General features: G+C 41.4%; 1 protein-coding gene across 2 annotated transcripts in view; it reads right to left on the bottom strand.

Annotated features, from left to right (window-relative positions):
- Positions 1-361: 361 nt before the first annotated feature.
- The window catches only part of LOC126174933 (major royal jelly protein 1-like), a 73,349-nt gene continuing 54,363 nt past the window's right edge, over positions 362-19,347 (bottom strand). For both annotated transcript variants that reach the window (XM_049921390.1, XM_049921389.1), the window contains 2 exons: positions 4,658-4,966; positions 362-791 (listed from right to left, as the gene is read on the bottom strand). In XM_049921390.1, the coding sequence (XP_049777347.1) occupies positions 471-791; positions 4,658-4,966 (630 nt within the window). In that variant the 3' untranslated portion in view covers positions 362-470. The remainder of the gene's footprint in view (positions 792-4,657; positions 4,967-19,347) is intronic.

Raw genomic sequence — 19,347 nt, 5'->3', positions numbered from 1 at the left:
AAGGTAAACCTAGGTCCAGTTTTGATCATAAATAATAATGGTTTCCTTTCGTTCTTGATTGTTTCCATGTTCCACTCCTCCCCTCCCCCCCCCCTTCTCTCTTTCTCTTTCTCTCTCTCTCTCCTTTACAACAACAAAGAGTACAAAATTAATTGTTCTCAGACGATAAAACAGTTTTAGTTATCTTGCGTTTAGGAGCCCGTGAACTCCAAGACAGATCAAGAAACAAGGCAGATATCTTTGTGTTGAAATGTAGACAGTCAAATTACTGGGCTGCAGTTACGCATTTTGTGTGGGATCTATTATACATATATAAACTCTCGTAGCATCTGACAAATATTTCTTTTTTGAGAAGACATACTGAAAAGCTGACTAAATGTGTTTATTCTGGCATCATTTTAATTGGAAATACTGCGACGATTGTTCAAAAGCGGCAGAAGAAGAGGTCCATTGTTCACAACGTAGTTTACCTAGCAGTTTAGATGGCTGATGTTCAGGGACATCACACGGTAATTGACCGATTGCTGGTCGACAATGCCCTGGCCGAACTTGTTGTAGCGGTCGGTGACGACAAGCAGCTTGTCCTCAGAGTGCAGCACCTTGACGCTGCTGAAGAACTGGAGGCGCTCGGTGTTCTGGGCCAGCTGCCGGAAGAAGACCTGCATGTAGGGCTTCCTGGTGTCCCAGCAGTAGAGTGCCTCCTGCTCCGCGATGCCGAAGAACATCCGCCTCCCGGAGGCGTCGACGGCCAACGCACCCGCTGGCCCCGCCCTCTGCCCTGGCACCAGCGTCTGTCGGAGGCAAACATTGCATCTTGTACGTGAAAAGGCAAGTACAAAAGTAAAGCCACTTTACTCTTGCTCCATAAGTTTACAGCACTGACAAAACCGTGTCATGCCTAAATCTCAGTGTTGATCTTGATTGTTTCCATGTTTCATTCCTCCCTCCCCACCCCCCTTTCTCTCTCTCTCTCTCTCTGTCTCTCTGAATTAGGTCTGTTGGTTCAGTAAATACCCCTGTTCGCAGTGATTTCGGTACATTTTACTACGACTGCCACGCCATCTCTATGCACCATGGAAGATATGTGGGGAGTGATTCGTTTTCTGAACTCTGACTGGGCTAACACTACAGATAGCATTCGTAGAATGCAGCTGTCCCAGTTAATGGAAATTTACGAATGGATAAATCGTTTTTAAAAGTGAACGCATTTCTGCCAATGAAGAAATGCTGAACAATTTATGCACTTCCAAAACGGACAGAGGAACGTCGAAACAAGTGAGCAGATGATTCGTGATGACCGCCTTGCCAGAAATGATGACCTTGGTTATTAATTAAACATTAGCCACTGTTCAGCACCTGCATTATCCTATGAATCTCTAAACCAACGCTAAAGTTTGTGCCTCTTTATGTACGTCAACTGCCAGACGATTACGAAAAGAAAATTGTTGGCATACTCGGCTGCAGAGTGAAAATTCATTCCACAAACACGATAGGTTTCGAAATGTCGAACTTACATTTGAAGCGCTTTGTGGGGGAACGTAAACACTTTCTCATTCGCATAGTAACCGTCAAGGACACACAGGTCCGCTACTGCGAAACACAGATTGTCAGAGCATGGTGTGAAAACGTCCAGTTTCGCCTGCAGCAAAGATGTTAAAAAGCCAAACTTTTGCAGAAAAGTTCATGACGAAAACGGTTTTAGATATGAAACGTCCACTGCATAGAGGTTAACAGTAAGTAATGACAGTTGCTGTAAGCTACTGTGATATGTGAAACCCAAAATAAAAAAAGAATATCAGAGGGAAGCTTCAAAGAGGTGAGATTTCGCCCTGGGGTAATGACCGCCTTCATAAATCTGGGGGTTTTGAGCTGATGGACCACCCGCCGTGAAGTCCTCATCTAGTTTCTAGCAATTTGCACCTTTTTGGTGATAAAGGAGCACCTGCGTCAATCTGGTTTTCATCTAATGACCAAGTTGTATGCTGCAGGAATCCATGTGCACGGTCCTTCCAGGATGGACTTAGGAACCCTGTCAAAATATGGAAGAACAGCACAAAAGTTTAGAAAGATTCTGTGGAGTAATCATTTCACTTGCATAGATTCTTTGTATTATAAGGTTTCTTTTTATAAAGTGCCTCTACTTTTGGAATTACCCTTGTACATAAATGTGTAGTGATGTTGACAGTGTGTCCGTATGGTTACATACCTCCTGCAGAGAAACTGAATTTCGATGCCTCTAAAGCCGTCCATAAATGCTAAAGTGTTGCCGGTGCAGGATTTTGTTCCCTAACTGACCTCTTCATTATGTCCCATAAATTTTCGATGTGATTCATGTCGGACGAGCTGTTTAGCCAAATCGTTCGCTCGAACCGTCCAGAATGTTGCTACACGGCGCAATGTTAGCTATAAAAATTCCGCCTTTGTTTGGTAAGATGAAATCCATCAATTGTCAGAAATAGTCTGCAAGTAGGTGAACATAACCATTTCCTATCAATGATCGGTTCAATTGGACAAGAGGACCACTCCATTCCATGCGACGACAACATACACCATTATGGAGCCACCAACACCTTGTACAGTGCCTTGTTGAAAACTTGGATCTATGGCTTTGTGGGGTCTGGCCCATACTCTTATCATCAGCTCTTATCAACTGAAATCGCGACTGGTCTGTCCAGGCCACAGTTTTCCAGTAGTCTAGGGTCCAAACAATATGTCAACGAGCCGAGGAAAGGCGCTGCAGATGATGTCGTGTTCTTGTCAAAGGCACTCGCGCCGGTCCACTGCTGACATAGCACATTAACGCCAAACTTTGCCTTACTGTCCGAACGGATGCGTTCGTCGTACGTCCCACGTTGATTTCTGCGGTTATTTTCCGCAATGTTGCTCGTCTGTTAGCTCTGAGAGCTCTACGTAAACACCACTGCTCTCGGTTGTTAAATGAAGGCCGATGGTCACTGCGTCGTCCCTGGGAAGAGGTAATGTTTGAAATCTGACAATCTCGACACACTCCTGACCCTGTGAATCACGGAATACTGAATTCCCTGGCGATTTCTGACATGGAATGTCCCATGCGTCTAGCTCCAACTACCATTCTGCGTTCAAAATCTGTTAAATCTCGTCGTGCCGGCATAATCACTTCGGAAAACTATTCACACGAATTACCCGAGCGCATATGACAGCCCTGCCAATGCATTGCCCTTTGATACTTTGTGTGCGCTGTTCTACCGCCATACGTATATGTACATATCGCTATGCCATGACTTTTGTCACCTCATTGTGCTAGACCTGAGGTTTATCATAGATATTTATTTTACGTAGAATGAATACCTGCCTTCGACTTTTCTGCCAGGGTAAACTTCTCTTTCGAAAGTTGCCTTCACCATAACTAGATATCTCTGCTACATCAATTTTGTACTACCAGTTAAAGCAGTGCTCCTTCATGCTTCACGTGTCAGTTTCGACGGCAATCATCTCCGCCTTCTTTGCCCTTGAAGTCTCCACGGTATCGCTAGCGAGAGGTCCTCGGGAGCTACCATCACCCGGATTGGGTGAACAAAGACTGTTGCTCCTCCTCCTTTCTTTAGCGGGATCGGGGCAGACTATGACAAGGAAAGGGTAAGGCGGCAGTTCAATATGTCTTTGCTGAATGGTGGAATATCCCAAAACAAGGGAACTGATGAAGCCTCATTTTTAGAATGGAGAACATAAGAATTGCAAAGTTTGCGCCGGCCGCGGTGGTCTAGCGGTTCTAGGCGCTCAGTCCGGAACCGCGCGATTGCTACGGTCGCAGGTTCGAATCCTGCCTCGGGCATGGATGTGTGTGATGTCCTTAGGTTAGTTAGGTTTAAGTAGTTCTAAGTTCTAGGGGACTAATGACCACAGATGTTAAGTCCCATAGTGCTCAGAGCCATTTGCACCATTTTGTACAAAGTTTGCCCTTAGATATCATCTTGCCCGAAGAAGAAATATTGTTCGACTCATGAAGATTGCAGGAAAACTGCGGTCAGAGCAGACTAATAGGCTAATCCTGAAAAAAGGAAGTAAGTAAATAAAAAATGTGTGAGAAATCTTATAGGAATTAACTGCTAAGGTCATCAGTCCCTAAGCTTACACACTACTTAACCTAAATTATCCTGAGGACAAACACACACACCCATGCCCGATGGAGGACTCGAACCTCCGCCAGGATCAGCCGCATAGTCCACGACTGCAGCGCCTCAGACCGCTCGGCTAATCCCGCGCGGAAGTAAGTAAATAATTGAGATACAACACAAGTAATAACTTGGTTGCTATTACGGTGCAATCACAGATTCCTCTAATGCGACGTAGTGGTTTGTATGAGTACTGAATTTCTGATAAATTAGACAAAGAAAATGTGAGTCAACCATCTTAACTGGACGCGCCACACAGATGGTATACGTCAGATGTGTCGCACGCATATCTTCGTGAGTACTTTCTGACTGCCTGTGTTTTTCGTTAGTTGTTCCGTGTAGTGTTACATCTTTATAGTGGAGGCTCAGCAGAACGAGTGTTTTCAGACGTTTATCATATGTGTGTAGTTAGGTTTCGAAACTTGTGGAGTACACAGAGGCAAGGGGGAGTCTTGCTGCATGTGGTTTTAGCTCCTTAACAATGTCAACTCAGAGGGTAAAGTTACCTCAACGGTGAGGTCCAGTATCTGCTCATCCGTGGCGTTCCTCAGCACGCGGGTGGCAACCTTGTTGAGGGTGTTGCTGGCGAACGCCCAGGAATAGAAGTTGCCGTCGGCGACTCCCAAGGCGAACAAGCCGTCCATGAGGTAGGAGCTCACGCCGCCGATGGTGGTGACGCCCAGGCCGGGAGTGGGGTAGTAGTACTGGCTGTAGACGCGGTGCGTCCGCCCGCTGTCCAGGTCCGTCACCGCGAGGGCGAAACCCGTCACGTCGGCCGAGTAGGCTACTCGCCTTCCGCCCCTCAGCACCTCCACCTGTCAAGCACATTACCGAAACGGCTGAATACTCATCAAAACCGGTGTTTCTCATAAGAAATTATAGTTGGTATAATAAAACATGAGATTTTTTTAATTACATACACATACACAGAAATTGTTCGAGGAGCTTGTGCAGCGTGCATTTCTACCGCTTGACGCGAGTGCATTTGCCCCATCCACTGATGTTTTGTAAGTAATGTTTGTGGACCTGCCTCTAGGTCTGCGTATCAGAGAAGGATCTGCCATCTACTAGAATAAATCAACATACCATAGAAAGCAAGGGCGGCCACGGCGTGCCAAACTTCAAGTGTGCAGCGTGTGCGGGCCGCGTGCTGCTCAAGAGCCGGTCTGTCTCCGCTTTGCTTCGTCCTTCTCGGAAGTACCCGGAAGAGCGAACATTTTATTGAATACCGCGGTATCGCATTTTACGGTATTCTCAAGTCTCTTCAGTTCGGCAGAATCGTGCTATCAGCGCTGCATATCGTTCGCTGGTTAGAAAATTGAAGCGAACTGCAGGAAGATCTGCAGCGGATAGGCACTTGGTGCAGGGTGTGGCAACTGACCCTTAACATCGACAAATGTAGTGTATTGCGAATACATAGAAAGAAGGATCCTTTATTGTATGATTATATGATAGCGGAACAAACACTGGTAGCAGTGACTTCTGTAAAATATCTGGGAGTATGCGTGCGGAACGATTTGAAGCGGAATGATAATATAAAATTAATTGTTGGTAAGGCGGGTGCCAGGTTGAGATTCATTGGGAGAGTCCTTAGAAAATGTAGTCCATCAACAAAGGAGGTGGATTACAAAACACTCGTTCGACCTATACTTGAGTATTGCTCATCAGTGTGAGATCCGCACCAGGTCGGGTTGACAGAGGAGATAAAGAAGATCCAAAGAAGAGCGGCACGTTTCGTCACAGGGTTATCTGGTAAGCGTGATAGCGTTACGGAGATGTTTAGCAAACTCAAGTGGCAGACTCTGAAAGAGAGGCGCTCTGCATTGCGGTTTAGCTTTCTGCCCAGGCTTCGAGAGGGTGCGTTTCTGGATGAGTTATCAAATATATTGCTTCACCCTACCTCCCGAGGAGATCACGAATGTAAAATTAGAGAGATTCGAGTGCGCACGGAGGCTTTCCAACAGTCGTTCTTCCCGCGAACCAAACGCGACTGGAACAGGAAAGGGAGGTAATGACAGAGGCACATAAAGTGCCCTCCGCCACACACACAGTTGGGTCGCTTGCGGAGTATAAATGTAGATGTAGATGTAAGGTCGTTCGCACCTCTAGTAGCTGATTGCACAAAAAGACGCAGTCAAGTGATCTATTGTCACAGTTCTTTAAAACTGACCGGTAGTGGCAGAAGGGATGGACGAGAATTCTCAGTACCTACGCACATGAAAAAAGTTTTGCATCACCCCGCTCCCAGGACTCCTGAAGATCGACGTTGACTGTGGGTATTGTATCACATACATAGTCCCTTTGACAGTTCAGACATGTTACTAAACCCGCCCAAAGATGTAAACAGCCATGCATGAGCAGCGCCTATTAGACGGAGGGGGTCCGACATTCCACCACGGTCCGTGTTGTCTGTAGTTTAACCATGCCTAGACGGTCAATACGGCGGTTCGATCGCATCCGCAGGAAGGGCTCTCAACAAAGGAGTGAAGCAAGGCGATGTTTTCTGGACACGGAGGAGGTACAGAGAGACAGGAACTGTCGATGACATGCCCCGCTCAAGCCCCCCAAAAGCTACTACTGTAGTGCATGACCGCTACCTACGGATTATGGCTCGGAGGCACCCTGACAGTAACGCCATCATGTTAAATAATGCTCTTCGTGCAGCCACAGGACGTCGTGTTACGACTCAAACTGTGCGGAATAGGCTGCATGATGCGCAACTTCACTCCCGACGTCCATGGCGAGGTCCATCTTTGCAACCACGACACCAAGCAGCGCGATACAGATGGGCCCAGCAACACGCTGAATGGACCGCTCTGGACTGGCATCACGTTCTCTTCGCCGGTGATTGTCGCATATGCCTTCAACCAGACAATCGTCGGAGTCGTGTTTGGAGGCAACTCGGTCAGGCTGAACGCCTTATTCACGCTGTCAAACGAGTGCAGCAAGGTGGAGGTTCCCTGATGTTTTGGGGTGTCATTATGTGGGGCTGACGTACGCCGCTGATGGTCATGGAAGGCGCCGTAATGGCTGTACGATACGTGAATGTCATCCTCCGACCAATAAATGCAGCCATATCGGCCGCATATTGGTTAGGCACTCGTCTTCATGGACGACAATTCGCTCCCCCATCGTGCACATCTTGTGAATGACTCCCTTCAGGATAACGACATCGCTGGACTAGAGTGGCCAACATGTTCTCCTGACATGAACCCTATCGAACATGCCTGGGATAGATTGAAATGGGCTGTTTATGGACGACGTGGCCCACCAACCACTCTGTGGGATCTACGCCGAATCGCCGTTGAGAAGTGGGACAATCTGGACCAACAGTGCCTAAGTGGACTTGTAGATCGTATGCCACGACAAATACACGCAAGCATCAATGCAAGAGGGCGTGCTACTGGGTATTAGAGGTACCGGTGTGTACAGCAAGCTGTACCACCACCTGTGAAGGTCTTGCTGTATGCTGGTACAACATGCAATGTGTGGTTTTCATGAGCTATAAAAAGGGGGAAAATGTTGTTTGTATTGATCTGTATTCCAATTTTCTATACAGGTTCCGGAACTCTCGGAACCTAGGTGAAGCAAAACTTTTTTTGATGAGTGTATAATGCAGTCGCATATTCAACAAGTAAAGTAAATGTGCTGCGGAACCACATCACAACACCATATGAAAGAATTTAGAGATATAGTTGACAACGAAAGACCAGAGAACTACAACGATCAACAGATGGCAGAAAAGGTCCATCTTATCTTTATTGCCGCAAAAGCCATAACACGCACTCTGACGGAGAAGCGAGTCGCAAATTATTCAGGTTCTGCAGGTCAGGTGTGGCAAGGAATTTCACCTCGCGAGGCGTGCCCTGGAACGAGTACCATAGTGCTCAGCCTCGCTTCACATTTCCCCCACCGCTACACAACGCTCTCTGAGCACGAGGAGGGTGAAAAAGGGAAAACGGCGGACGCGCCGCATTTAAATGGGAATCAGTGTTGCCAATTTAGCGACTTTGTCGCTATAAATGGCGACTTTTGCCTTCGTCTTAGCGAAAAAAAAAAATTTTTTTAGCGACAAAAATTATTTGGCGACTTATCTGGCGAATTTTGGAGTACTGACGACTTTTGAAGTACAAATCAAAACTATTTTGGGCCAGTATTTTCATTAACAAAACTAAGATTTTAACTATAGAATGGGTACTACACTGACTTTGTTCTAGATTTACTAAGTTAAATTAAGTTCTTAGCAGATCATGTAGCATTGTTCAGCATTTAGTAAACCTGAATGTGGGAATTGTCTACAGAGTAAGTAAACCTTGACTATAGAACAATTCATTATTCATTACCCACTAGCCTGTTATCGTCGACAGCATATCGATCTATAATTCTTCAACTTTTCAACTGCCTTTATGTTTCGAATTGACAAAAAACATACGTAATATTAAGTATAATAAAATACATTTCTGTTCAGCAACCTCTAATTTTTCGAAATGTTAACTCGCAGTCAAATTATTACCACATGGACAGTGGTAACGCAAGAACAATTCGGTGGCAGTACCTCAGACATTATTACGTTTTAAACAATGAACAATAGGACTGATATCGAGTTACCGAGTGAGTAGATTGTTTCATGACCTCTAGTTTGCCTGAGTTTTGATGTATTTTCAGTGATTATAAATTGGTGACACTTATGTTGTGGTGGCTTACATAATGGTTTACAGCAGAAGAAGAAGCAGTACGCTCAAAAATATCGGGATGCGTGGGAAGCAGAACCTGAATTCAATGGGTGACTGAAACCAATCGTTGGAGACTTATCCAAGGCAAGATGTCAAGTATGTGCAACAGAGTTTTATGCTAAATTGTATGATATTAGAAAGCATTCGAAAACTATTAAGCATAAACAAAAAATTGATTTAAAAAAAAAACACAAACCACCTTACCTGTGAAAATTGTTCCGAAAACTACAGTTAGAATAGCAAGCAGAGCGGAAGACGCCCATTCTTTATTTGTTGCTGAACATTGTTCTATTTTAGCTGTAGATCATTTAGGAATACTAAGCAAGAAGGTGTTTTCCGGTGATGAGGGCGCTAAAAACATGCAATTACATCGTACAAAGTGCACTAACATTATAACTGAAGTTTTGGCTCCATATTTTACACAATCATTGGTTGAAAATTTAGGTAACCAAAAATACAGTGTACTAATAGATGAATCCACGGATGTAACAATATCTAAAATGCTAGGTATCGTTATATGGTACCATAGTGTAAACAACCAAACCATTAGATCAGCATATTTCAAACTCGCTGTAGTAGGAACTGCAGATGCAAGAAATCTGGCTGCTGTTCTTGTGAATTCTTTGAAAGATCTCAAACGTCCATTCGCTAATAAGGTAAGAATTGGCACAGATAATGCTTCTGCAATGGTTGGAATAAACAATGGGCTTTTTGAAGAACTCAAGAGAGAATATGGTTTAAAGCATTTAGTATTGATCCGTTGCATTTGTCACTCTCTTCAGCTTGCAGTTTCGCACACCTCAGTGAATACCATACCTAGAAACATAGAGTTTATTGTACGGGAAACCTACAATTCGTTCTCCATTTCAACCAAAAGACAAGAGGAATATGAAAAGGTTTATGAGACAATAAATTGTAGAAAACAGTCACTAAAAATTTTGAAGGTCTGTGCAACACGTTGGCTTTCAATTGAACCAGCAATACGAAGAATTCTGGAGCAGTGGGAAGAACTAATGCTACATTTTTCACTTGCCATGGTTCAAGACAATTGTTACACTGCCGATCTTTTGTACAAGATGTATTGTGAGGACTCAAATCATCTTTACATGTTTTACCTTAAACATGCTTTAAAAGACGTACAAATAGCAATAAAAGCTTTTGAAGGAGAATACAATGACCCGACTAAATTACTAAATACACTTGTATTTCTCATGCAGTCACTCAGCCAAAACATAGTTTTTCCAACTGTTGATTTGTTGACAACACCAGTTCCAAGCGAATGTATGTACGCAAATCCGAACCTTGGGTTTATGTTTGAACAGAAATTGTCTGAGTCAAATTTGTGTGAAGAAAATAAAGTTTATTTGAAGAAGAGATGCATTCAGTTTAGTCTGAAACTCGTAAAAGAAGTTCAACAAAGACTGCCAAGTAACGTTACGACCTTGAAAAAAATGTCAATTCTGAATGTTGAAGAAGCACTAAAAGTGGATAAAAATAATGCTGTAGCGGATGTAGCCAAAGAATTGGGTTTTAGTGGCGATTTCATAGACGGTATACTGCCATAATGGCATAATATCCACTTCATTAGGTGGAATAACACCACTAACACTGATTTTGGAGTGAGGCTTTGCAGTATAAAAATGCTGCAGGGGAGAATCCTTTTTCTTTGATTTCACAGCTAGCAATGACTGTTCTATGTCTATCGCATTCAAATTAAGAAGTGGAAAGAATATTCAGTTCTATGAACATTATAAAAACTAAACAACGTAACAGATTATCGTTAAAGACAATGAATGCCTTGATCATATTGAGAGACCTGCTGAAGAAACAAAATAAAGATTGTGCATCTTTTGACATACCGTCAGACGTATTGGAGCTTATTGGAACGAACAAAAGATTCTCTTTTGCGACAAAACCAGTCGAACTGCAACATCATCTTCTGAGCGACGTTCATCCCTCTAGATCAATTACAGTTCTGTCAGAGCATGAAACAGAAGAGTTATTCGATCTTCTGAGTGACGACGATGAACAGCTCACATACCGGTATATATATATTTTGTAACCTAATTTGAGTTCTTGCTTTCTTTTGTTACAAATGTAGTTGTAGATTTCTAGTAAATTTGACACTGTGATTGAAACAACAATTTATGTGTTGCGTCAATTATGATAACATGTTTAATTAAACGTTAGCGTATTTTATAAGTATGTTGTTGCAAGCGATGCGTCATTTAATTAAGACAATATAGCAATTACGTATGAGACAATTTTTATTAATATTTTATTCCCCCCCCCCCCCCCCAACTGGCTTATTGCACCATTCACAGCACTAAATTTTCAGTACACCCCTAGTAAAATCAGTTTTAGCGACTTTCTAGCGACCTTTGAGATTGAATCTAGCGACTCGGGTTTAGAGTTGGCAACACTGATGGGAATGCAGTCGCACTGCACACGACTTGGTTTCATGTTACGCTTTTCTCCACAACGTATATCACAAACAAAACAAATTTTCAGTATTATATGATTATTCCTGGCGCGCTAAAGATGTAATATTTTATCCGGTACAAACTGTCAGCATATAGACACACGCAGACACTTGCACAGATTTTCGTACTCAGGTTTCTACGTAACCATGGTTTATTTAGCTTCACAATCGAAAAAAACATCTTCCACGCGTATGTTGGTCGAAATATTGTTGCACTTTTGCAACCTCATTAAGGAGACCTGGAAACTCTACCTGAGGGAAGAAATGTTCAGGGCATTTCCAAAGTCAACGGAATTTGTCTTTAAACGGGAACTACGTTGCTGATCAATCAGTTACATCTGGATATGCGCAGAGGTACATTCATCTGAAACTGCATACGGTGTCGGAAACATCTTCGAAACAGACGTAAGACTGGCAGTGTCTTGGAAACGTTTAGGACACTATTGTTGTAGTTTTTCAAGGCAACAATGAACATCTTAAACCTCACAGTTTCGTTTACGCCAGTGAGCTTAGGGAACTAGACTGCCCGTCACAATGAGTCCCTTCTACAACGTGATTTTCTTTTTAAACACGACCCCACCAAACCGGAAAGAAGTTGTTTCTCAACTTGCAATGTCCTACTGTGTTCAGTGGGCAGCGTGCAGTCAAGTCCACTTAAAATGCAGCGCCTGTAATCTGTTCCGGATGTTCTAAGTTTTGTTTCTCCACTGCACTTTCCGTTACAAAGTCAACTATAGGGAATTTTAAATTGAAACATTGTTCCACGTGTGCACTTTGAACCATCGTACCTTGTAGTAATACATAAAGTTCTATACTCTTGGTTCAGTTCCACCTAGAACAGTAGCAGCTGACTATAAAATAACACGTGCGACTTCGTACCATCAGTTTCTTCACGAGCTCCATGGCTGCAAATTTAGGACAAAGTGCTTCTTGATGTGCAGAACAATGAATCCCATCTTTCGATTGCTGTAATCTTTTGGTCTTCCATTGACAGCATTATCTGTAAATTGCTTTGCACATACATACATGTGCAAAGGAACTTTGCGTCGTAATTCGGGATAACACAGCCACTGCAATATCGTATTTATCCACCGACACCGGGCAAGCGACGTGAAACTAGTAAAATGTCTCAACTGTACGGGAATGTACATAATGGATGTTGTTGACGCTTGGTTGACGACATATGAAAATTTGGGTCGAGTCGTGAGTCGTGCACGGTTAACCAAATAGTACAGTCTGCTTTCCGCAGTCGTGCGGCTCGGACGTCTGTTTATGTCCATGCCGCGGTGCTCCGCACGCAAGCGGTTATTCACTTCGTGTTAGCCTGCGCTAGTGCTTGCCCTTTCGAACTAGAATGGTACATTCCTACCAATAGTCTCCCAACAGAATCATCTTTAATACTGAATTTGCACGCCCGAAAGTATTTATATGTGAAGCAATTAAAATTAAACAACAAGATATGATTGGGATTCACTTCTCTATCATAAGCAGTGTGGTCTATATCAAACTGATCACCGACACGCGCCCATGTCGGGGAGGCAATAAGCGAGACCGTGGAGGCACGGCCCCCCTAAAGTTAAGACATGTTGTAAGTAGCCTGTTTGTATGGTGGCAGTGGTATAGACTGTGTTAATATCGCTGACAGCGCTCGGCGCCATCGGCAAGAGATTCTGTGGTCGGACGGACTAGCAGTTAGCGAGCGGATATGGAAGTGTATGGACATTATATTCTTAGTGGAGACACTGTGTTGTCAGGACATGCATTGTAAAGTGAGGTGAAATGATGTGTTTATGCAAGGAAATGTATGAGGATCGATGTATGGTTGATAAGGTTTGAGCTGTGGAATTATTGACAACTTTACAATTTTTGGAACTGGATGTCACATGAGTAAGGTAAAATTTTCTAAGTATATTGCTTGCTCTTCAACAAAATCTTTCTTTTTGCTAACCACATGCCTCCTAGTAGTTAGAGTCTACACTAGCTAGAACCTTTGTATTTAGCTGGCCTTTGTTGCTACTTGCTGTAATTGCTGTAGTTCGTCTTACGAAGATTTTCTGTGAGGTAAGTGACTTACAAAAAAGCTTGGGTTTGCACTATCGGGATTCGTGATTTAAATGAGTTTAGGAAATTAACAGATTTGGAGGTAGTTTAATATTCCCTTATTTTCATAATTTTTGGATTTGTATTATTGTTAGGAGTTCTTGCAATTCGCGGTCAATCTTTCGTGTTAATTATTGGAAGTCATGTCGTCAATGTAAAGCAATCAGATTGCGTTGGGCTTGTGCATTGTGGGTAATAAATGAATATAAAGTTTGAGTTGTCTTTGTCAGAGAAAACTCTGTCGGTCGGTGTTTAAAAAAAAAAAAAATACGAAAGAGTTTCACCTGTCGACCCTTCGGGCGAGGATACTTAACTGTAATCTTCTGATTTTCGTGCAGTTTAAATAATTTGTGCATGATTAGAAATTAGTTTATTGATTACTGCTAGTGCGTAATTGTATGTATGGAATTTCCTTTGTAGTTGTAGGTTCTAATTTTTGTACTGTATTGTCATGAGAAATGTAGATGTGGCATGCATATGGGTTTGCACTAAGTATCTCGCAGCCGCTTTTGCAACTAATTACATATTTATTATTTTCAGTGATATTTTAGTGTTTCTTCTTATTTTTGCTTCTCAAATTGCTTTGTGTGTGTTATTGTGTAAAATGATGTGATAATTATGGCATGTGAAAAGCGTAACGCTAGGCCGAAAAGCGAATTGAGAAATGACAGTGACGACGGGCGTAGCTCGTTAGCACCACCTAGTAACGAACTGACAAATGTTCAAGACAATTATTTGGTACTAGTGCATAGGGACATTGACCAGACAGTAAATAACGGGGTAGTAATAGAAACAATCAGCCAACAGGCAACTATTGACGATCGATCGGTCAGTAAAAGCTCGCCTCAGGAATGCGAAGTAACAGAACAAACTCTTGCAAATACCGTAGAGTCAGGTTTTTTATCAATACACTTTTCGGAATTAAGACACACTCTCTGCTTTTCAAAATAAGAATACTGCCGTTGCAAAAGCACTGACGGAAAACATAAAGGAACATGTTTCAGTGACTAAAGCGTTGTTATTGCAATTAATTCAAAAATTTGATGAAATAAGCCAAAAGCTTCAAAAGTTAGACACGTGGCAATAAATTAGAAACAACCAGCAATAACTGCAAAAGCTAGACACAATGGAACAAAATCAGAACAAACATAGCAACAACTTCAAAAGTTAGTCACAATTGACGAAATTAAAGAAGGACGTGAATATTTAACCGCTGAAATACACAAAATCGAATCGAAATACCAAAACATTTCTGAAGACTTAAAAATACAAATTTGTGATCATTTTCAGCCTATTTTTTTCAGGATCTGAAGCAGCAATAAAAGAACTGCAGATCACTGAACACGAAAATCACGACACCTTTCAGGATAAAGTTGACTCTGTTGCATCTACCGATACGGTTGCGCAACTTGTAAAAAATCAGGAAAATTTAAAAGGACACAGTAGATACGATTGCGACACAGACACTCTAAAACTTGGCTCAGGAAAACATACGGAGGAAATCAGCACATTATCGGAAAAAGTAGCCGAACTGTCGGATCACTTAACAAATTTATCTACGAAGGTAGATGACGATTTGAATAATGCAAGACCTGTAGCGTTTACTGACACAGAGGAGTACGAGGAAATTAAAAAATTTAAACAGAGTCAGAAACAAATTAATAACCAACACAAAAGAGAAATACGGGAAGTACAAGATCAGTTGGCACAGATGATACAAGAATTACATATTTCAGAGGATACTCGCACTTCGACACGGGAAGAGGGCTTTAGAAGTACGAAAAAGTCACACAATAATAATACATGGTATTTCGGAGATCTTGAATGGAGTCGGCAGGGTGCACCGAGTCTTGAGATGGAGCCGCCAACGCGATGTAACAATGGCTGATTTGCGACTCGCCGACATGATGACTTTGACTGTAAGTTCTCCATCACAACGCGTAAATTTAAAAACTCTAAAGAATGCTAGTAATGACACACATCGACAAGCTTGGCTTTATCAATTTTCTCATTGTTTTCCTCCTAATTGGTCATTAAAGCATAGATTAGAATTTCTGTGTGGCTATTTAGAAAATGAACCAGCTGTAAGAATGCGATCGGTTATTCGCGACTGTCACAGTGAAGGAGATTTTTTTTCATGCATTCCTTTCAGCATATTTGTCTCAGGCTACACAAGACTGAGTAAAATACATTAGTATAATGATTAAGCGTTTCGAACTGTCTTAATTTCCCAGCTCTGTAAAACATTTTGAAGATGTGTTGCACAAGAATCAGTATTTGTCAAACCCCAACAGCCCCTCGTAATTTACTTGTGTTTGCTTAGTTAAATTTCCTGAACACATAAGATATATAATTTTGGGTGGACGTTGTGAAGATGATATGGAAGCTTTTCAGGAACTTTTGCAAGAACTGAAACTCGACACGGACAATTGCATGATGCGAAAACAGGAAAACAACAACAATTATATGTCACATCCAACACAATTTCGTGACGACAAAAACAATAACCGTACCCGACAAGTCTACCGTTATAAAGCAAATCGTGACCAAAACAGACACCACCGCTTATGTAAACCATTGGCAGAATAACAATTACACAGATAGATCACATGTCCGTGGTAATGACTATGACAGAGACAACCATAGAAGTAGACAATATGGGAACCTGAATAATTATTATCAAGGGAAACAAAATGACTTCAGACACAAGACTCCACCCCGTAATTACGAGTCCGGGAGAAATTTCTCCACCACATAAACGACTAGGAAGAAACTACAGTAATTACCGACATGACAACAGACGCTAAAGTCATGACAACAGACCTGAATTTAATCAGAATTGGCGTGATTCAAATAGGTCAGGGTCCTCACGACAAGTTGAAATTGTAGAAATTAGAACTCCAAATCCCAGTTACGACGAGCGACAACAAAGAGATTTTAGACAAAAACTCGCATCGCAGGTAGCGACATAAGGTACTTACGAGGCTGACGACGTAGCTGCTATGACTGTCAGTTGTGTGAAAATGGAAGACATTAGGGACATTTTACTCCAGCAACATGACATGAAACAAAACAATACTGCATATCCTGTAACTCACATCACAACAAATGACATAAAATTTACGTGCATTACTTGACTCTGGCAATCCTATTTCGGTAATTAGTGAAACAGATTTCAGTAAATGCAACAAATCGAACGATTGCCCCCACACTTTCTTTACGTAAAATTAAATTACAAGGTGCATTTTTTGGAAAAAGTGTTGATTTACGCGAACAAACTAAATTAGAATTATTTTCTCAAAGCCACTGATTTATGATGAATTTTCTTATTGTTCCATTATTGTAGACGGAGATTATATTAGGTGTAAATTTTTTGAATGACTACAAAGCAATTTTGAACTTTCACGATGCTGAAATAAGTTCAGAGAAAGAAGGTAAGTCAATAGCTTTGAAATTTGAAGATGGGCTTTCAAACCATGACGAGGAAATCAATCGTCCTTACCTTTTGTCAGATCACAGTTTGGAAGTTTCGACGAAATTTGCCACTAATGGTCACTTTGAAAGTACTGACAAGGATGGCGTAGATGACGTATGGGGTACTAACGTTTTAAGTCAGGAAAAATTACAAACATTTGAGAACCATTTTGACATTTTAGAATCACATTCCAAAATATTTACTCACAAAACAGGACCAATTAAAGGATTTAAGTAGACATTTCGTGTTCGTGACCATACAAAATTTTGCGTCAGACCATAAGTAATTCTGGCACTTATAGGGACCGTTTTAGAACGGAAATACAGTCTATGACTGACTTGCTACGTTCTTCTGGAAAGTAAAACATGTTTTGGTAATGGCTTTTGTGGCATGGTTACAATGAGACAGTTATTTTCGTAACACAACACTGTGTTACAGTACAGTACTTTCAAGGTCACAGCAATGAACGTAATAACTACGACATACATATGCAAAGCACTTTACATTTATGTATGTATGATTTCTGGAGAACGTTGTCTATGAACGACATTAACTACGAGACTCGGCACATTTTTACCGTTAAGCCATGACAGAAATTTTCTTGCAGCAGGAAGTATAGTTTAGCGCTACGTGAGACGTATTTGGGTGATTGCTATTTGTAACTGAAACATTATCAGAAATATTTTTGAACTACAATGATACAAAGAAGGTTTTCGGTGATACATTCCATTCCGCAGTTTTAATCTATAAGATCTGAGGTATCACTACACTATCCTTCAAGGGGGTATGCCAACTTTCTGTACCATGCATAAGGCAAGCTCGAGGAGCCCTAGCTAATATGGTATTTTCTTATACAGTTTTACATATCGGTACTATATTCCTCTAACGCAGAATTACACAGATATCTGGTCACTGAACAGAGAGAAACGAGAATTTTAACTACGTCATTTACACAGGTCTGTCGGAACCATTGTGATACTGAGAGAGCTTTGAGTAATGTATATTGTAAGGGATCATGATTTTTTAAATACGTTTGAGGTAGGTGACACAAATGAAACAAGCAGAGAGCATTTTAAGAGGTTTTGAGATTATTGAAGGAAGCTACGACGATTTTGAGATTTGATTGATGTGTTATGATGATATTATTACGCCGACGATTTGTATTATGATGTTGTGATATGCCTACGATCAAGAAGGCAATGCAATATGAGCAACATGATTATGCTACGTGTATATTATGATGAAATATTGAAGAAGTATCAACGAATATGTATATTTGTAATGAGGCAATGAATAATGAGTAGGGGTTTGAGACTCTGGTTTGTGGAAAAGAATGTTGGAAACGAAGAATTGTAGTTTAAAAGTTACGAAAATTGAGTATATAATATATACTCAATACGAGCATTTTAACTAAGTCACCGACACATGTCTACATGATTGAGCAGTTGGATCACTTCGCATTTATGAAATTGTACTTTGTCTGCATTTTGTGAACTGTTCACGTATATTTTTTATATTATGTGAATGTGAGTACCAGAATGCTGACGGAAATTTTTGGACACTGTTATTGATGATATTTCGTTTCTACACACTTCTCCTCTAATTTTCAACCTGTGATTTTTTTTATATGCAGCTGTCATTGTAGCTGCAACTGCTGTCATAAATATTTTGGTAAAGTGTGTATGTGACCTTGACGTAATACTCTGCTGTGCTGGGCTGTGCGCTAGCTGCCTTGAAATATACCCATTGTTGTGTTGCCTTTGAACTTTACTGGTGCTGCTTGAGCCTCTTTTAAGCTCGTCGCACTCCTGCAAGCGCTCGCATAGCTGTAGGAAAGAAGGCCATTGACCTCGCTATTGACATTTCTTTGCAGAACACACCACAAACATAACTTACAATACTACTTGTAAACATATGATTACACGTTGGTGTTTGAGCTACTTACTTAAATGCTTATGGATTGATGAGAAATATTCTTAAGTTTACACACCTGATTATGGCAAGTATCTCTCTACGGGAGTTGAGAGAATTTCTACTGACTTATGAAATGCCACATGGCTGCTGAACGATGTTTTTATGCTTCGCTTTGTACAAGTGTGCTTATTTTATTTGATATCTGGTTTGTAGCTGCACTGCAGCATTGGTTTTATAAAATAAAATTTAATACATATGCTAATGTGAATACTTTCTGTCAACATATCCATTAAATAATAAATTTATGACCCACATTCTTGAGAAAGAGCACTAGGAAGGAAACAACAATAAGGAGGAGAAGGGACTAGTAACAGAAACTGTATACATAATTTTCTTTTCAAGACCTTGGTAATTTTTTCTTTTTTTTTGTAGAATAGGTTGTTGTAGTGTACCACTTTTTGGTGTAAAGATGTGACATAAAACCATTGCATT

This window comes from Schistocerca cancellata, chromosome 3, assembly GCF_023864275.1.
Source record: "Schistocerca cancellata isolate TAMUIC-IGC-003103 chromosome 3, iqSchCanc2.1, whole genome shotgun sequence".
Classification (NCBI taxonomy): Eukaryota; Metazoa; Arthropoda; class Insecta; order Orthoptera; family Acrididae; genus Schistocerca; species Schistocerca cancellata.
The sequence above is the reverse complement of the archived record's forward strand: the minus strand, read 5'-3'. Positions and strand labels throughout refer to the sequence as shown.